General features: G+C 32.4%; 1 protein-coding gene and 2 long non-coding RNA genes across 3 annotated transcripts; 2 read left to right on the top strand and 1 right to left on the bottom strand.

Annotated features, from left to right (window-relative positions):
• Positions 1 to 7,309: 7,309 nt before the first annotated feature.
• On the top strand, positions 7,310 to 8,238 carry LOC124536276. The gene is made up of 2 exons (XR_006966869.1): positions 7,310 to 7,464; positions 7,914 to 8,238. It is a non-coding gene; the product is annotated as an uncharacterized LOC124536276 (long non-coding RNA).
• A 7,783-nt stretch (positions 8,239 to 16,021) lies between these two features.
• On the top strand, positions 16,022 to 17,766 carry LOC124536487. Its single transcript, XR_006966876.1, has 2 exons — positions 16,022 to 16,378; positions 17,420 to 17,766. It is a non-coding gene; the product is annotated as an uncharacterized LOC124536487 (long non-coding RNA).
• A 501-nt stretch (positions 17,767 to 18,267) lies between these two features.
• On the bottom strand, positions 18,268 to 19,651 carry LOC124536486. Its single transcript, XM_047113041.1, has 2 exons — positions 19,388 to 19,651; positions 18,268 to 18,685 (listed from the first exon to the last, which is right to left on the bottom strand). The coding sequence occupies exons 1-2, from the start codon at positions 19,400 to 19,402 to the stop codon at positions 18,332 to 18,334; spliced, it is 369 nt and encodes a 122-aa protein (XP_046968997.1). The 5' UTR covers positions 19,403 to 19,651; the 3' UTR covers positions 18,268 to 18,331.
• Between the last annotated feature and the right edge of the window lie 1,194 nt (positions 19,652 to 20,845).

Raw genomic sequence — 20,845 nt, 5'->3', positions numbered from 1 at the left:
TAACTTCATTGTAAACTGCAAGTAGAATTGGCAACAAAATAATGGAACCTTTTTTAAATTTTAAATGTCAATTAGTATACATTAGTTCAGATAGAGTTTGTCGATATCAATATACTTTAATTTTGTTAACGTTTTTTTTCACTTATCGAGTTGTATCCCCGCTGTCTAAGCAGCGTGTATTTTTTTCTACCCCTTAAAATTAATTATTTGTTAAATTGTAACAATTTATTGAAGAGCAATCAACGATCCTCTTTAATTTTTTAGACATCTATGGCTGGAAGATGGCTGGCTGGATAGCTCTTAAAAATGAGACCACATTCGATTTTTACGTGTAGCAATTGTCTCATTATATTATTGACATTTTTTATATTGTATCGATTGTGTATGCGTGAGTGATGTGTTTGTCAAATGTCTCAAAGATAACAAATCAAGGAAGCATCTTTTTCCCGTGTAGGCGTATAAAAAACTGTTACAATAGAATACATAACACAAACATAACAATGATAATTAGAGCAGGATGTTGTATAGAGCAACGCCATATTAGGATAGCGACATACAATGATCAATATTTAAACTTAGAACATATTATGAAAGAGCCTACGCATACTGTTTATAAATATTTCAGTAGGTTAAATAATATTATTACATGTATATTATACATGACATTAGGTAATACTACAATTTTACTCATTAATATTTAAGATTTAATGACTATTTTTTTCATTTATTTGGCGTTTTACTTTAGCCGATAGTAACGAAGATGATAGTGATAAATATATGAGGTTCAAAACCATTAAATTTTAGAGTGAGCTAGAGGCAAGGAGGTCTCATACATCCCTTAATTGACAGGTCACTTCCTTGTTAGAAGTGCTTTATATTTTCACAGTCCTAGTGCCTTTAGCAAAGCGCTAGAGATGCGGTCCAGATATACCCTAGCTAAAAATAAACTTATAATGATAGATTCTAATATCGATTGAAATTATAAGTGGTTACTTTTTTAAATTGAACTAGCCTACACAGTATGTTCTAGCCTTTATGAGTCTCAGCTTCCAAACCAAGTTAGGACTTGTATGAATGATATGGCGATTCTTTGCTCATATGTCAGCCTTGCTGCTTTTGAAGTTCAAGGATATATTTTTGGTATATATATTAGTGGCCTAAAGCAATTCGTCAATATTCTCGTACAAGAAACAAACACCAACCATGTTCTACAAACTGGTAAGATTTATTTTAATTATTTGAAACTTCCGAACGACGCTTATGAAACGTTCTCACAAAACGTGAACGTTGTCGTACTTTCTCTTAGTCTAAAATTAAATTCGGATAATTTTTTCTTCGAAAAAGTTTCTTAAAATCAAGTTAAAGTATGTTAATAATAATTTGTGCGTTTCATAAATCTATTTTTAAATATTGTATACAATTTTTTTTTCTTAAATTAGAAAATACGTTTACGTTTTACCGGTCGGTGATAGTGCATTGTATATGCATGTTTACCAAAAAGGGCGTATACGGGCGTTACTCGGTAGTAGGGTTTTATGCAAAACCAATCGGTAGGTACCACCTACTTATTAAATATTCCACTGATAAGCAGCAATTCTATTCAATAATTGTTCTGATCCAGTTTGAAGGGTTAATGAGTGTTTCTACGCACAAGAGAACATCTCATTTCCAATGTTGGTGTCAAATTGGCGCTATAAGGAATATTAAAAAGTTTGCATGTTTAATGATACGCCAGTAACATTTTTCAGGGTAAAATACGAATCAGTTGGAATTATTTAAACACAGTGTAATTTTTACACAAAAATGAAACAAACAAGTAGACGTTTATTTATTTATGTACAATTTCTTTAGGCACGACTAAAATAAATTAACGTCGAATTTAAGTCCAACGTAAGCATGTTATGATTGAATAAATTTTTTCTGACGTAAAAAAAAGTTTTGTGCCACTGTCACGTGTACTGCGTGCACGCGCTTTAATTTAGTTAATTCTGGCTACTAGTGGGCGGTATTTTAACCGAATTCGTTTATTTAATTACTAAGAAATACTCGTGTATTTACAGTTTGCCCTGTTTGCTGTCCTGGCTGTGGCTTTCGCAGCACCGCAGCCAAATCCAGCGCCCCAGTTGCTGGCTTATACGTCGGACTATTTGTACCCAGCGTCCGCCGGCGTGCCGTCCTACGTGTCTCCGTACTCAGCTCCATTCACTCCTCTGACTTACTCAGCTTATCCTTACGCAGCGAACACTGTATTTGTGAAATAATTTCGAAGCTCATTCATCAACTTCAATTCTGTTTAATAATTAATCAAATCAACGCTCGGCTATTCTTTTTGGACAAATAAATAATCCTATTATAAATGAAATGTTTTATTTCTTACGATTTTTTTTAAGTTTCATCAGTACGATATATATGGTATTCATATTGTATAGTATGTTTTTAAATACAGTTTATTTTTATTCCGACACTATCTCAAGACTAGATAATTACACTAATCTCACTAGATTGTTATAATTACTCAAAAGTAATAAGCTATTGTTACTTATAGATAACATTACTTAGAAATAAATATATTTTAGTATGAGGTGATTGGTTACTTAACGCTGTCTCATTCTTTCAAATGTTAACAAAACGAGAGGATATAATATTTAAAAACAAATTCAAAATTCACCGAAGAACACAAGCGTAAAATGGCAATTTAATTAATATTTATATAATTTATAAGATATATGTCTTAATGTGGCCGATCGCCATAAATCAGTTATCAACATTTTACTAGAGAATTCTTATAGAATCGCTCTGCGGTTCATGTTTATAGGCAAAGCAAAAAATATGTTTCTTAAGTAACAGTTACCTTTTTCCTTACCTAATGTTATGAACGCTGTCATCGGAGCAGAAACAAATGGGTTACAAGGCTAATTCTTAATTACTTGACATGTTTGACATGAGTTTGTATCAAAATTACTTGTATAATTTGCTAAAGTTATTAAGAAATATTCTAATTTTCTAAGATACAAATGCTTATCAGACTGGAAATTATGAGAATCCTATTTAAGAGACTAATTTATTACTTTATATGTTTCAGGTGTTTTTTGATATTTGTATTTAAAATCTGTTTCAATATGAAATGTATTACAAATTTCGCTATTGTATTTCAAACGAGATTTAACTTAGAGTAACTTCAAAGATTTTGTAGAAGTAAAAGTTCTAAGTAAGTTTTAGTTCTAGTTCTAAGTAATGTAGTAAACACGTTTTTTCTATTGTTTGTTATCAAAGTAGAGTGGATAATTTCTTTTTTTGTATCAGCTGAAATAGACATTTTAATGAGTTGATCAAAGGATTATGATACCTCAGGTCAAAAATAGCGCAATTCGCTGAAAGGCCGGAATCATCGCCGACACACAAAAACCCGCTCTCCTAAAATAGAGGCAGGACGGATCTAAGCCGGACTCAAACCCAGGCAACTATTTTTCATGTCCCTAATTTGTTTTTATAATTCATCTCGTGCGTGGCGGTAAAAGAAAACATCGTGAGGAAACCTGCTTGTGTCTAATTTCAAATGTCTTGTGTCAAATTCTGCGATGTATATCCATTAACCCGCGTTGGAGTACCGTGTTGGAATAAGCTGCAAACCTTTTTGGAGAAAAGGTCTAAGCCTAGTGGGACAGTTACAGGCTGTTACTAGTACATGTCTGTCAAAACTACAACCAACTGAATGAGGAGTGTATGTGTGCATAGTCACACGTCTCGACGGTTCTCGATGAAATCGGCGAGATGAGCTGAACTCATACTAGTTGTAGATTTACTTTACATTGGTCGTCTATCGAATGTTGCAAATAATAGATAATTGTATTCACTAACATCATTTTAAAATTAGAATCTGCGCAATAACGGTATATTTATTGTGCATAAATAAAATATAAGAAGGCAATTCATCGTCTTTAGAACATATTTAATAATATATATTTTTAAATCTGTGTTACTTATCTAGAACACACGGACAAGCACGTGCAAATATTTTTATGTGACTTATTTGTGTTTATAATTCTTTATCTGTTCATATAAAATTCTCATCTCGTATTCAGATTTGAAGGAATTATCGTAATGAAACTGCATGTGTTGGATGATTCTGGAATCATCACGCATATAATCAGCGTGGTGGTATTAGTTTTCAACCGACTTCCAAAAGGAGGAGGTTATCAATTCGTCTGTATTTTTTTTTTTTTTTTTTTTTTTTTTTTTTTTTTTTATGTTTGTTACCTCATAACTTTTTACTGGGTGGACCGATTTTGATAATTTTTTTTTTTGTTTGAAAGGTAGTGCTTCCCGTGGGGTCCCATTTTTTTTATTTTTTTTTCCGATGATGGTATCCATGTGAAAACGACATAAGTCTTAAATTTGCATTATGTATATGCGCGACAAATAGGTGAATAACTGAAATTCACGTTAACCAATTTTGATAATTCTTTTTTTATTATAAAATATATACTTCAAGGGTAATTTGGTGAAAGTTTGGTAAGATTCTGAGCACAGGATCCATGACAAAGTAACGGAACGGAAGGGAATGGAACAATTCTGAGGAGCACGTTAGCGATACTCGGTCGAATCTTTTATTTATAGGTTATTTGGATATTTGAGTCACCTTCCGTAATGTGGTTATGTTTATGTAATTATCATAGTCGAATATTATAATCAACTAGCTACCCACCCCGGCTTCGCACGGGTGCACTACTGATACTAAATATACTACAGAATTTGTTTATATACGACATCACATCGCAAACTTCTAAAATTATCAGTGTTTCTTTACTATATTGTTCATGTATTATATACACAAACTTTCCCCTTGAATCACACTATCTTTTAAAAAAAACCGCATCAAAATCCGTTGCGTAGATTTAAAGATATAGGGACAGAGAAAGCGACTTTGTTTTATACTATGTAGTGATGGAACTCCTATACGGCTCGCAGTTAGGGTGCGATATGGGGCAGAATTTCTTACTATCTAATCAAATTTTGTGTATGTGATGTGATGTCATATGATGTACGAAATATAGTTGGTCTTTTTCAAAGTTTTTTTGCTGAGTTCGATTACAGCTCTTTCGAGGGATCCTTGTAGTTTACGCCGCGTGACGTATTAAATCCGCATTTTCGAAAGTCTATTTTTGCTTTATTCGCAAGTTTCCTTTGAAATTGTCCTCGAAGTAGTTTCTGACTCATATAAACGGAACGCTTAATCTATCCATATTAAAAAAAATTAGTTAGTCAACATCAGCTTCACTTAAAATCAAAAAATAAATAAAATTTTAACAAAAAGAAAAACCGACTTCAAACAAAACACTATTTTAAAACAAATGAATATGCACGAAAAAGTAATAAAAATAATTGCGTATTCAACATATTTTTTAGAGTCTTCCTAAGTTAAATGAAATGAAAAAAATTAGACTACTTAAAAGTCGATTAACGATTATATCATGTAGTTATAATTATTGTTATATTTGGAGTCGGTGTCAGCCAATAAAACCCTACAGTATATCTATCAAAATACAATACGAGAATACTTTAACAAATATGTTTTTTACAAATTACCTTTTATACAATAATATACTGGATCAATCAAGGGGCTCGTATCGCTTCTTTCTTTTGATTGTTGGGGCAAGGGCACCGTGGCTGACACCGGCTCCAAATATACCAATAACTATAACTACATGATATAATCGTTAATCGACTTTTAAGTAGTCTTTTTTTTTTCATTTCATTTAACTTAGGAAGACTCTAAAAAATATGTTGAATACGCAATTATTTTTATTACTTTTTCGTGCATATTCATTTGTTTTAAAATAGTGTTTTGTTTGAAGTCGGTTTTTCTTTTTGTTAAAATTTTATTTATAAATATTCTCTTGCAAGGGAGAGAAGAGTCTTCAGCTAACATTATCAAACTGTTATTTAATCATGAACATAAATAAATTACTTAAAAAAAAAGCATTTATGACTTTGGATATTTTATGACTCTGATGAACTATTTCGACAATGTATGTGATATTTGATTTAAATTTCTGCAAGTAATCTGATAATACTAGAATAACTAGTAACATTTATTATTTGTAAGAACGTTTAAAAAGATAAACACAGTTAGATAATAACGTACGCGACAAGGAAAAATATATCAAGTAATAGAAATCGCAGACGTCACAACCAAAACACGAGAGTTGAGTACGGCGTGTTGGTCACGTGATAAAGACGAAGCTGGCAGTTAAAAAGAAAAGAAAATCGTAATACAAGTCGGGCCGAATCGGTGCATAGAACGGAGTGGGGGATGATTTTTTACAAGTTAAAGGGTCTTGGCACGTGACTCGCGGAAAACATTGAAGTGGCCCGGCAGACGTAGTTTTTACCAACGTCACATAATTCCTGGCCCTATTCATTATATAATGTTACGTTATTAAATGAGCGATTAGAATGAGAATAATTTAAACGATTATCTGAAACATTTGCAACGGAAGCAATTTATTATTACCTTCAAGATATTATGATCAATGCCTGCATGACAAACATAAATCATATTATGGATATGGACTTTAATAAAAACTCTATGAAGTAATACGTGCTTAGGGATTTAAGTACTACAGAACGGAATGATATTTTAATCAGTCGTGTTATTTGTTTACTGTTGTTGAAAGACGCACCTCACTTACAGTTCAAAGACCTCCTTTGGAAGCAATTTATGCTGTCATCCTCAAACAAAACAGGAAAATGCTTATGTCACCGTAACGTAATGTATTAAAATATGAAGATAAGAAGTCTTCGAATATATCAAAAGAAAAATGTTGAAAGAAATATGATACAGCAAAAATCACACAATATAAAAATATTTACAAACATTCCCAAACATCGATATACGAATTAAAATTCAGACACTATTGTGGTGTGTCACAATCTTTTATTTGTACTATAATATACCATAGTTTTACATTTACTTTTTACACATTTTCAGAGCCAAGAGCTAATTTTAGTAATAGAAGAAGCGGTATCAGGAATAATTGAAACGGTTTTGTTTTAAAAACTTTGTATAGATTGTACAATAAGGCATTGGTTTTTGTCAAACTACCTACCTACGAGCTACGACTGTGTTATTGCAATAAAAATAAATAATACCTTAACCATATGCGGCTCATGTTCTCGACGACGTTTGAGTAACACAAAGAGGACCTAATTGTTGATGTACTGCTCGTCTGCAATATGTTTTTTCTGTATTCTAATTTACATAGTGTCCAAGTTATTCTTTGTGTTGTTTTCCGCCATGTTCCAAGACCTCAAGGACAAACTAAATGTATAAATATTAACGAAATAAAAAAAACTGTATCAGTGCGATTGCTCAATCAAAGGGAGGTAGAAGTATCTCAACCTTCAATACTATTCTACATTACCATAACAGTTTTGGTTAAATATAAAATGTTTGCTAAGTTTGTGAGTATTTTTTAACTTACGAGTAGGGGTAGTATCGTCATCCATTTTAATTACCGGTAATATATACCGGTTTTCAATATATTTTGTATATTATATTCGCTGTAAGTAGTGAATAGTGCTGTATCGTTTTAATTTTTACTGCTCGCTTTTACTGATCCTTCATTATATCAATAAATGTCCCACCTACAGCTGTTTTGTGGCAAGAAAGATGGAAGCAAACCAGTGTTATAACAACTAAGCAAATGTGACATAGCGTTTTAGTTCATTGTTTAATGATTTTGATGAAAATCCGTCATCATCAAAATATGATGCTTATTGCATCATAGGATCTATATTAGTTCAAAACTAAAAAAGCCTATAAGCTTTAATGAATGTATAATATACGAGTATATCATGTTTATTATATACTCTTCATAATTCAATTGATTGAATTGTTATTTTTATTTCAGATTATTATCTTCGCTATTTTTGCCCTGGCTATGGCTCGGCCGCAGCTGTACTCCGGCTACGGCTATAACAATTACCCGGCAAGCTATCCAGGATATGCTGGCTATTCCGGATATGGCAATCCGATAGCTTACTCTGGAGGATACGGAGGATATGGAGGATATTCGGGTTACCCTTACAATTACGGCTATGGGTATTATTGATCGAAAACTTATAATTACTCTTTATGTAATTTCAATTCAACTGTTACCTTTATGTTAAAAAGCGGCATTTTCTTTTTTGTTTTCCTATAATTTTTAAGAATTAAATAAATATGTATTTAATGAATTTGTGCTGTTTTATTAAACATACTTCATGATTACATATACTGTGAAAAACAAAAACACGAATACACGCTTTTCACGACAATAGTCTAAATTGAAAGCGTGTAAAACGGCAAATACAGCTACTTATATAATAAAACCTTCTCTGAAACGCGCCGTGCGAACTTCTAGTTTAAGTTTGTGTATTGGACTGTATATTATATTGAATGTATATTACGATCCAAAAGAATGAAAGTCAAAAGTTGAAATTGATTCTGATCATAGTATATTTTTAAGATAGGCATAATATAACACGTCTTCGCATTTTTCTCGTTTCGGATCTCGTCGTTATTTTATTCTCTAGAAGCTAATAGTAATTCTATGGACTTTGCATGATTAGGGTTTTTTTCTAAACACATATATATATATATATATATATATATATATATGTGAAAAAATTTGCAAACAGCTTCATTATGATATTTATATGTTATTTGTACGTAACATCTCACTTGCTTTTTATAATTAAACGAGTTTTCACCCGCGGATTCGTTCCCGATTTATGAGTTTGGTTGTCAAGTTTTGGTTTATGTGTTTGTTTTTCGCAAAAGCCTTACTATTGTTAAATTTCGTGAACATCGATTCAGTCGTTTATGTGAGAGGGAGAGAGGGATAAACATTCATAAAAATAACCTTTCACTTTTATTGTTTAAGTAAGGATTATCTTTTTATTCAATACATCGGTGTATCTGTTTTATTACTAGTGAAGTTAGAGAATTGATACAGTGTTGTATATTCAATTTTTAATAGGCTGTAGGGCTTTGTGCAGGCTCTTTGTATATGTACCTACCACTTACTCATCCGATATTCTTCCGTCCAATAGCAGTACATAGAAATGTTTTTTTTTATTGTGAATGAGCCAGTGTAACTAAATGCATCGAGGATATAGCACCTTTGTTTCCATTGTAAGGGACGTGCTAGCAACGCCAAGAATGGGCAATATTTCTTAAAGCACCAATGTCTATGGGCGCTGGTGACCACTTTTCGTCAGGTGGACTACCATATCCAATTCACAAAAAAGGACGTTTTTGAGTTTTATATTTATTATAAATAACAAATAGGTATCATACAATCATAAATGCCTATTATGAAAATATGAGTCAATATCTGGGTAAATTATCTACGAAGAAAATTAAAAAACTTTACCTCTTTATCTAGTTTAAGTGAATAAAGTCGAAGTTAAATAAATGTTATATGTAAAAGCAATGAGTTTGTTCCATTATTATAGTTTCTATAGCTTCTTAGCAGTCTAGAGAGCGTTGTCTCTGACTTATTCGGTCGGTCGGTGATCACTGTTGAATATTTAATATTATTCAATATAATTTAATCCTATTTATTAACTATTAACTTATAAAACTAGGATAAGCTTGTTATTTATTCATATTTCATTTATAGTAATAATACTTATACGCTCCTATAGAAGGAAAAGCATAATAAAATTAGAATGTTATAAAAGTTTGAAAATTCATTAATTATTGTTTATTATATGATATTTAACTAAATTATGTTATTAATCTCTCGCTTATTTGGTATATGTTTCGCCGGGCTTTGGTGTTTTGAATTTACTAAACGTATTTTTTTAAATCGTTACAGAAGGTTGTGATGGCCCATTGGTCATCATGTGAAACTCAATAGCGGATTACCAATTTGAACTCAGGGTAAATGCATTGTATTTTCGTATTATTAGTTTATGTTCATCGCGTTTCTGTGGTGATGACGTCTGATTTTTATCGTCTAAACTCCATTGAAGCAACGAGTGCTATACTTTAAATCTTTTTCTACAATAAGAGGAAAATTTTGTCAAGCAGTGGAACATTTAAGTATACACTATTATTTGACATTATTTTAATTATATCAAAATAAAATAGCAACCCCACCATCAAGAGGGAAAAAGTAATATTAAAAGAGTTTCTAGAGCCTAAGGTTTACGACTACTATACATTTCATTTATATAGTCACACTATCGACCCACCCTGGCTTCGCACGGAAACTTAATGTATCGTTATATTATGACCAAATTACATAAAATCATTACTACTTGTTATTGTGATGTATAATCTATATGACTGTAAAATTTCATCTAAAACAGTTCAGTAGTTTTTTCGTGAAAGTGTAACAAATATCAGAAGTCCATCCTCACAAATATTTGCATTTATAATGTGGTGTTTGTGGTATTGTCGTACTTCTGATTTTCCAAAACACAAGTGCTTTAGCTACTTACATTGGTATCAGAGTAATGTATGTGATGTGGTCTCATATTTATAATATTTATTTATTTATAATAGGTATTTGTAGGATTATGTTTAAAGGAAATTATGTGTTTTAAAGTATTTTGCTAAATCTTTATGATTGGTTTAGCATGATCTCTTTGTATGACGTATACCAACAACTAACTTGCAGGTTAATATTATGCAATACTTTATAAGAAGCCTTGCAATACCGCCCGAGCAAGTCAATTAATAAGAAATTTAACTTGCAATATCAGAAGTTACTATTACATGACGTTGATACAACAAATAAGGTATACATCACAGTTAGATCAGAATGAGAAAATCACGTCCTTTAAAAATGATGAAAAATTGTTCTCAAATTTGCGAACAATAATTATATTGACCTACTAGCAAATGTGTCATCGGTATTGTAAGAAACATTATTTCATACATTGCCAATGCGACACCAACTTTGGCGTGTTGGTGGTATGCGCCCTTGTGCCTGTACTCTGGCTCATCCAAACTTCAAACTGACAAACCAATACTAATTAAACGGTTTTATTATTAAACGGTTTTATTTAGCTCGACCCGCACGGTGTTTATTTGTTTGGGTCAAAATTAGAAATCGAAATTTACGTACCTTCCTGTTGTCAGATTGACCTGAAATTTGGTACACATCCTTAATTCCGATGACAATACAATAAAGTAATATCAATAACATTGCAAATCTAAGATGGCTGCCGGTACAAAATGGCGGATTACATATTTTTCCACAACCCCCTCAATATGGGTAACAAATGAAAGGGCTACACAAGTAGAATACTGTGATTATGACAAAATTTAAAATCAAAGATCGACATCGTTACAAAACGGCGTATTAGGTGAGGGCATGAGTAGTCATGTCCAGTACAGTTTTGTCCGAATTGTGTGACGTTAGAAAGACAGATAAAAAAAAATAGGTGATTAGGTGCCTACGTAGTTAGCAGTAGCTTTAACACCCAAGTTAAGGTAATAGGTTAAAACGTGCTGAGGACTGTATGGCATTAGGGTGGATAAAAATGTTATGTCGTAAGCGTTTTCCCTCAAGATTGGGCGCATCTTGTTGCATATTATAGCCTTGCCCCTCTACTGGACCTCTGGGGGGTCGACCGTTAAAATGTCAATTACTCGTGGGAACAACATGGTAACAATAAATAAAAAATCAAACAAAAATACAAACGAAACTGCTACGCAACGAAAAAGAAGGCTCGAAAAGGAGAAAGAAAAGTATAGAACGAAACGTACAAAAGAAAGTAAAAATGAAACCCATAGTCGATTACAGAAACGAAGAGAACGGTTAGCAACTGAAACACCTGAGCAACATGATGCCAGGTTAATAGCACAACGTGGGAGACAAAGGCAGCTGGTAGAGTCAAAACACCTGAGCGTCATGAGTCTAGGCTAGCATCACAACGCGAGAGACAAAGAGAGCTAATAGCGTCAAAACACCTGAGCGTCATGAGTCTAGGCTAGCATCACAACGCGAGAGACAAAGAGAGCTAATAGCGTCAAAACACCTGAGCGTCATGAGTCTAGGCTAGCATCACAACGCGAGAGACAAAGAGAGCTAATAGCGTCAAAACACCTGAGCGTCATGAGTCTAGGCTAGCATCACAACGCGAGAGACAAAGAGAGCTAATAGCGTCAAAACACCTGAGCGTCATGAGTCTAGGCTAGCATCACAACGCGAGAGACAAAGAGAGCTAATAGCGTCAGAAACACCTGAGCAACATGAGGCCAAAACCCAAGTGATGAGTTTGCAACAGACATAGCGTTAAGGGTATACCCCACTAATCAACAAGTAAACAATCACAACGCTGCAGTTTTAAATCTGTTCCGGAATAAGGGATCTCAAATTTATATCATTAAAGCACAGGACCAACTAATTGATGCCACACGAAAGACAGATAATTTAAATTTAGCAAATATACAAACCAACCAACAGATATAAATAAGACTGGAGGCTTACCATCAGTACTTGAAGTATTTGTGGGAGCAAAAGTAATGTTGCGGTCCAACATTGACGTTACAAAGGGATTGGTAAATGGTGCTATAGGCCACATTACAGATATTGGCCTCAGTTCCGTCGAACCCAAATGTACGAAACAGATGTACCATCAGTTCGGATTGACTTTAGTAGAGCCGGCATGCGCGTTATTCAATCTAAACCCATAAAGTTTCCAGCAAAATTCAATGATGGTACGGCTGAAAGAAGGATGTTGCCTTTAATTTTGTCATGGGCATCCACCGTCCATAAAATGCAGGGCAGCACAGTCGACCAAGCAGTAGTGTATTTGGGCTCAAAATTGTTTGAGGAAGGGATGCTTGCCCTTGTGGCTCTAACTCGAGTCAAGTCTCTGGAAGGGCTATGTATTGAGGAATTAGATTGTAATAAATTATCAGGTAAGAAACCATGTAATAATTATGCACTAAATGAATTAAATAGAATGAGGAATATTCGGTAGGCATTTCATTAAATACTAAAAACTAGAAAATTAAAAATCGGTAAAAAAACTTTTAAGTTAAACGGTTTTATCTTATGTGGACTAAAAACTAGAAAATAAATAAATAGTTACTTACCTATCAGCCTACGTAGGTGGTCCCGGTAATTATTCACCGATGATGGTAGTGGTCGTCATAAAATGAACCATGTCATCGGCGGAATGGCGGTTCATGAAAGAACACTAACACCAGGGTTTGCTTGGTAGGTAAACTAAGCAGCTCACACCATAACAATTAGGTATTTTGAACTTCTAGTTCAGAAATATTTTAGTACTAGGCAGAATGGCTTTTAGGCATATTAGACTAAAATAAAAACGTGGGGCTCATTAATTATTGCAGTAATACTTTCTTCTATACTAAGTGTGGATTGCATCGACTTACTATAATCGTAACTGCAGATTTTGGCAATCAATAACTAGCCGTGGCGGCTACACCAGCGGACGCCGAGCTCATGATCTACCAAATTATAAAGATATGCTTTGCCATGGGTAGGATTTCAGAGGGGCCCCACGTTTTTATTTTAGTCTAATATGCTGGTGATAGAATATGTGTCGATTTGGTACCACACCTAACTTATAATGGACTAGCACAAAAGCCTACAATCCGAAAGAAAAATATTTTAAATGAACTAATAATAAACCAAGCTATTAAGCTTGGAAACAACATGGGTACACGGTTGTACTCAAGCTGTATGAATAATTGCTTCTACAATACAATTATTTGTACCACTTTAAATTTACAACTAACATCTAAAATTGAGCTTAAAAAAGTGTTACTATTACAATACACTTCAATACAAATAAAAAAAATGCTACATTGCGCACCAAAAATATAAAATAACAGGAAACTAAAAAATAATTAGTTGAAGTCATTTGTTATATATTAAATAATATATTAAATTCTTGCATATATAGATTAATCGTTATTATGTTAGAACATAAATATTTTTATATTTACCTATATAACCTTCAGAAGTATGCTGTTGTTGTAATTACCTTTTCTAATTATTCTTTGTATATCCATATTCGCTGGATAGGAGTTATTATTTTAATAATGTATGTATGTTAATAGGAGCTAGTTTCCAATACAACAAAGTAATAATTATGGTAAAACATTGGCCATGATAATAACTAATATGACATCGTCACTTTATATAATATATAAAATGAACGATATAAAATTAAAACAATATTAATGGTGCAAGCAATTTGATACTTGATGATGAATGGTAGATTACCAATCGATACGACATGGGAACCTTCAAGAAAAGAGCGTACTCCTTCCTCAATGGTAACGTACCTGTTAGCCCCCTGGTGCTGCAGATATTAATGGGCGGTGGTAGTCACGTTCCATCAGATGAGCCTCCAGCTCGTTTACCACCTATCCCATAAAAAAATCTATTTTTTTTAATTGACATTTATTTCAAAAAGTGTTTAAGGATAAATGCCTTTTAGAATATTTACATCTAATACTGCGGTCATTGAATACATTTGGAAAGGGAGACAGTTATTTTTGGATATAAATATTTGGTAGGTTAAAAATGAATAGGACTCAAATAACAAAAATGCCGCTGCCTCTATATATTTAGGCTGGGCTAAGGTCTTCTCAACCTTCGAGAAGGTTTGAAGTTTATTAGACGATGCTTTTCGAATGCAGGTTGGTTGGAATTTCAGTTAAATTAGACACATGTATCATTCTTCATGATATGTTTTCCTGTTGAGCTCGAGACGAATTATAAACACAAATTAAACTTATAAACATTTCGTGATAACAATCGTAAATAATATCGTAATAATCCAATTCTAAATATCTACTCTTCGTTGATTTGTATTGGAGTAGGGTTATGTTAATAAGGGTTGGTGTTATTTAAATCTCATTAATTATAAATCTATTTGGGTTGAAATCCTTACTAAAACCAGTTTATAGTTAGTTTAGATTCGTCATAATGAGCAAATAATAAAATAAATTGTAAATATACTAATTGTTATATTAAGCCGAAATTCCTGTTTAATTGGAGAGAAATATGTCCTAACAGAATAAATTCATTTATTACCTCTGAGTGAACGTAGACTTGTTTGTTACTATTAAACCAAAAATTTCCGATAGTAACTACGATAGCCTCTATACGTCCATTGTTTATAATGCATAGGAATGTTGTAACAGTCAAAACAATTATCGGCGACAAACTCTAATGTGTTAAAAGTATTTTTAAATTTTATTCTAATTTTTTAACTAATATTTAATTTTTTTAACTAATATTTTATTTAAGTCTTCAGAAATAGTTGGGCCCTATACGTCTTTGTCTAGACTGTCACTGAGAGAGAAAATGGTACTGTTTTCCACGCCAATTTCACGTCGACACGACTGTTCAGTGGGAGTATGTTCCGTGCAAATTTGTGGTCCAGGATCACAGACTTACCTATACCGATACCGATTTAATTTAAGCAGGAGAAAATATTTTCAATAATTTTATAAGTTAATTTCTTGTTAGTAACATTTACAATTAAAATAAAGCTGGAACATGACGATGCAAAAGTGCTTTTATGAGTCTACTGAATAAAGAATATTTTGATTATGGTATTACCGAAAATTGAGAAAAATCATAAACACCATAGACTAATTTCAGTTAAATTATAAAGATAGTTATAGCACAAGGTATTACTCACTACTAAAATTTCGATCTCGCTGTCGTAATTATAGGATAACGATGCTTACAATCATCCGGTGAAAGATATGTATGTACATAACATTTTGGTTCCGTGTTTTTATTAATATTTTATAACAATTATATATAATATTATTCTTCACTACCTAAATAAGGTAGGTAAGAAGACTTTAAAGTAGCATACGAAAGCGGTCCTGAGGCGCCCGAGAAGAGCCGAGGAGGGTACCGCTGGTTTTTTAATGGGTATTCCAGTGTATACTAGTCGTTCAGGTCATCGAAGAATCCTACATACACTCCCTCCACTTCACGTGAGAATAACGTGTAATGCGTTTTTCAGCGAAAACAAAATCCAAAAATAAAATGGTACGTAAGGTTGTTACATTTTTTGTTATCAGTTCAATTGATATTATGGTTTTTAAAGTTTTACAGCGCAATCCTAAGATGCAAACAGATGTTAGTTACGAGTACCTAACACGGATGTCAATAATTCACATACTGATAGGCAAGTTATAGTAAGTACATTGAATACATTATTACTTTGAAGATCAAGGACGGTTTTTATCAAGGCATAGCAAGACAGGTAATCGAGGCGTGGTCGGAGATATTGTATATAAATCAGAGCAAATGCTCAACAGATATCACTTGTGAAAACTCTTCCAAGCAACTCCATAACAATGTTCTTCAAACTGGTGAGTTAAATGTGATTTCTATAATAATCGCAATAATATATATTAACTTTTAAATATAAAAGAAAGCAAAAATAAACTGACATCGACTGTATTTATTTATACAAAAGGAAAAACGTTTTTACCTTTTGTATAAATATTTTTTAGATTAATGTTAATAGTTTAAAGTTTTATTGTTATGATAAATAATAACGCTTCAAATAGATATTAATTATATTCAAGAAAGTATAATCCAAAAAAATAAATAATAATTTTGAAGTTATTTCACCATTACTCTACAAAGCTATTGAAGTTTAACGCAATGGTGAAAAATGTAACTGTTTTGGGTATTGTTTAACAATTCAACTCGATAATTTTGTTTTTATTTACGTAATATATATTTGATGTATTATACGATGTTATGATGTAAGGTTTCGTGATTTTCCAAGAAAATATACATTACAATATAAGAATTTGCGGTCTTTAACCCTTTGTGAAATGGAAACCGCCATTTATAACTTTAGCCTATACAATTGGTGTTTTTGGTCCATTGTCCGCTAAGCTTTTTGTAAAAATACGGTTTTATCTTATATTTATTAATGTTGTGTACAACTTTTTCTTTTCTTTCGAATATCAACTTAATAATGAGAGAAATAGTATTTTATTAACACCAAGTTAATATATTTTTATTTAAAATATAACCGTTTATTTACTACTTATTAGCATGTAAATATCACAGTGTTTTTCTATTCTTTTTACTAAGCTACTCTTCGATACAATTTACACTAAATATTATTTGTGACTTACACGTTTACCTATTGTCATGGTGATCGATCTAGCGACATCGAAGTCTATTATTTCCATAAATAGTGGTACCAACATCAACTTTTACATAAGTGTTTTCAGGAATTTGAGAAAAAATATTTTAATAAATTGACTTATGTACATTCATACACATAGTAATTAAAATTTTAATTTGTATTGATTGTTTTTTTTTTCAAGGAATCTATTTGTGTTCATGGTGTTAATTAAAATGTCACTAATATTTTATTTTATTTGTTTCAGTTCACTTTGTTTGCCCTCGTGGCTGTGGCTTTCGCCAACCCCAAGCCCGAGCCTCAGGTAGTAGCCTACGGCGCCGGACTCTTACCCACTTACCCCTACTATTCATCTGGTATCTACGCCGCTGCCGCTCCTTACAATACTCTACCCTATGCCTACAACGGATACTTTCTTCGCTAAGATTAAACTATGAGGTCACCTGATCGCGAAGCAGTTTAAAATTTCTTAAAATAAATAAAACACCTTTGCTTTAAGACATTTTCTATGCTCAAGTTATGGTGACCTTAGCCGACTTCTCGCTAGATCAATGAATTCGAAATGCCTAACGTTTAAATAAATTTTTATGCATATTTATTTTGTTTTATTCCTAAATAATTACTTATAAATATCTGTTTCTGAATACATATAATATGTATTAATACGTTTTAAAAACACATTTTTTTTAATCAACAGTAAAACTTAGTACAACGCAAAGAAATTGGTTATGTCGTGGAGATTATCGATAAAAGAATATATTATAGCGTAAAGATATGTTATTAAAAATATAAATCCTAAAGATTTGTTTGCACAGCCATAATTGTACTTTTAAAAAACGCGATCAATTATTTATTTTACAAATCGATAATCTTTTTCTATCACATTAGTAAAAGGATATAAACGAGAATTAATGACTACAAAAAGTAAAACATATGAGTATTTTTTAAACAATTTAATAACACTCCAATAAAATATAATATAACAAACTGTAATCGAAAGTAAGAAACATATTATATAAAATTATCAAAAATAATAATAAGTAACTTACTGATACAGTGTTGCAACATTTGCAATTTTCTTGTTTTTTTTTTTGAAAAAAAAAATACAAATCAAATGAGAAAGGGCTTGTTCATCGTATCCACTTCTTTTACACCAAAATTATTTGCGATAGTACCAGTCGGCGGCATAAGCGTAAGGTAGGCTGTAAGGTAGAGAAAAGGCTGAGTTGACAACCGGGTAGTAGTCTTGGTAACTGACACTGGAACCATACGCATATTTATAATCTGAGAAGGCCACTGGGGCAACTTGAGCTGCCGGGGCAACGGGCGCTACTGAGGCCACGGATGAATAAGCCAGTGGAGAAAAGGATGCAACCGGAGTTGCTGGGGCTACTACTGGTGCCGCTGGTTGCGCAACAAGTGCTGCTGATGTGAAGGATGGAGATATTAAACCTCCACTTAGTAATATGGCTGGGTCACCCGATGCAGCGGCAATCAGGGCCAACACAGTTATCTGTAAATAAAAATAAAACACATTTATTTTATAATATTTAAAGAAACGCTTCCTAATATATACCTAGTCATTACCAAATTTCAATTAACAATTCAATTAATCCTATTAAATTTGTATTATATTATACATAAGGAATTATTTTCAACCTAACCTAACCCAACTACGTTTTGAAGATGGTAAAAATAGTTTTGAAAATTTCCCAAAAACAGACAAATAGACAGGTTCATACAAAAGTAAAAAATTAAAGTAAAGTAACAGCCCGTAAATTTCCCACTGCTAGGATGAGGCCTTCTCTTCCATTAAGGTCAGGGTTTGGAACATATTCCACCACGCTGTTCCAATGCGGGTTCCATACATACGTGGTTTTTATAAATTACAAATAAATCAAGTTAATTTACCTAAATCAGAAGAATGTTACACCAAAACAAAGGTGAGTGAGTTAAGATTAGAATAGGAGGCTTCAGTCTTGCAGTGGTACAGCAAATCAACTATTTTTATTAACATAAGAATTAATAACATTAAATGCTTATATATACAAATATGAACTAAAACTTTCGTTACAGCAAAGTGGGAAAACATTTACAGAATGTCATTTTACTTTTCAGAAGATTTTAATATATATTTTATTTATTAATATGAGAATTACCAATAAAAACACGTGATCAATTACAATTAATGCCAAAAGAAAATCCCAAATCTTACCAATAATAAATGCATGTTGCCGAAAGAAGGTGTGCACTTGTTTTCTATTGCCGAATTGATGTATGACTGAATAATACTGAAATGTCCAAGCGTATTTATTTGAAGTTCACAAAATCGTAACAAATGACCAACAGATTTATGTACGTGTGACAGAATCGCTGCTTTGAAACTTGTCAAGGCTCTTTTGAATGGTTTCCCCCAAAACAAAAGAATGTATAATATTAAAAGAATGTAGATGGAAGATGTAACATACGTATATATAATTTTTCTAATACGGCCTTGTCACTGGTTTACATCCTTGAAAAACAATTGAAATGAGCTATATTGCGAGACAATGTCCCGGAACTCTATATATACCGGTATGTATATATATGATACTAGAGTGACGTGCATTAACATCATTACATATTCGTTCAAACGTCAAAAGTAATGCGATCATTCCTTTTTTTTGTTCGAATGTATTTGAATTTCGAATCCATAATTTTTTGTTGTTAAGCTGAGCTTCACAGACATTTTAACTGCCTCGTTAGTGTAATGGACAGCCTATAAGTATGTAGGGCTCGAGGACACATGTTCCACTTCTTTGTCAGGCGAATAAAAGAGATACTGAGTTTTCTGTCAAAGAATTCTCTGTAGTAACTTAGAGTTAAGTTGACATTGAAATGAATAGCCAAAAGATAGACGGTAAATTATTATTATGACATACGATATCTCTGTCTTAAGGCAAAATGTTATTCTTATGTAATATATTATCGGACAGCAGGGCGTACTTTCAGATACACACAATACTGACCACTTTACCTCTGGCTGCTAATAATAATTCTAGGCAGAAAAAACCAGTTCCGTGTAACCCATCCGATTTAAGAAAGTTTATCATGCAATTAAATAGATAGGTGTACTCCCAACTACAAACCAAAAGTTATTGGAATGGTTTTAAAAAACTATAACTTGAAATTCGACAAAACATAAACTGTTATGTTAATATGTTTAATACGTATAACATAGTTACATAGTCTCTTAAGGTATTAATACCTTTTGATCGGTTTATTTCTACTATCAAAATGTCCGCGGTTTAAAAACCAAAATACAGGAATTAAGACTTATATAGCTGCAAATGAAACTTGGCTGGATGACTCAAAAGATGACAATGAAATATTTAATAATAATTATACGATATACAGGAGAGATCGATGCACAACTTCATTAAAGGAAAGAAGGGTGGCGGCGTTTAATTTGTTGTATCCAATAGTCTGCATTCAAAACGAGTAAGACATCTTGAGATTGACAATGAAGATTTATGGCTTTCTGTTCGTTTAAGTGAAAGTGGTATAATCAGAAATATTTTGTTTTGTGTAGTGTAAATGTCTCCAACAGTTGCGTCTAACGTACTGGATAATATCTTCAATAATATAAATGCTGTTATAGATAGCAACTATGTGAAACTATAATTATCGGTGA

The sequence above is a fragment of the Vanessa cardui genome, chromosome 16 (genome assembly GCF_905220365.1).
Source record: "Vanessa cardui chromosome 16, ilVanCard2.1, whole genome shotgun sequence".
Classification (NCBI taxonomy): domain Eukaryota; kingdom Metazoa; phylum Arthropoda; class Insecta; order Lepidoptera; family Nymphalidae; genus Vanessa; species Vanessa cardui.
Note: the sequence above shows the minus strand (reverse complement) of the source record. Positions and strands in the feature narration are given on the sequence as shown.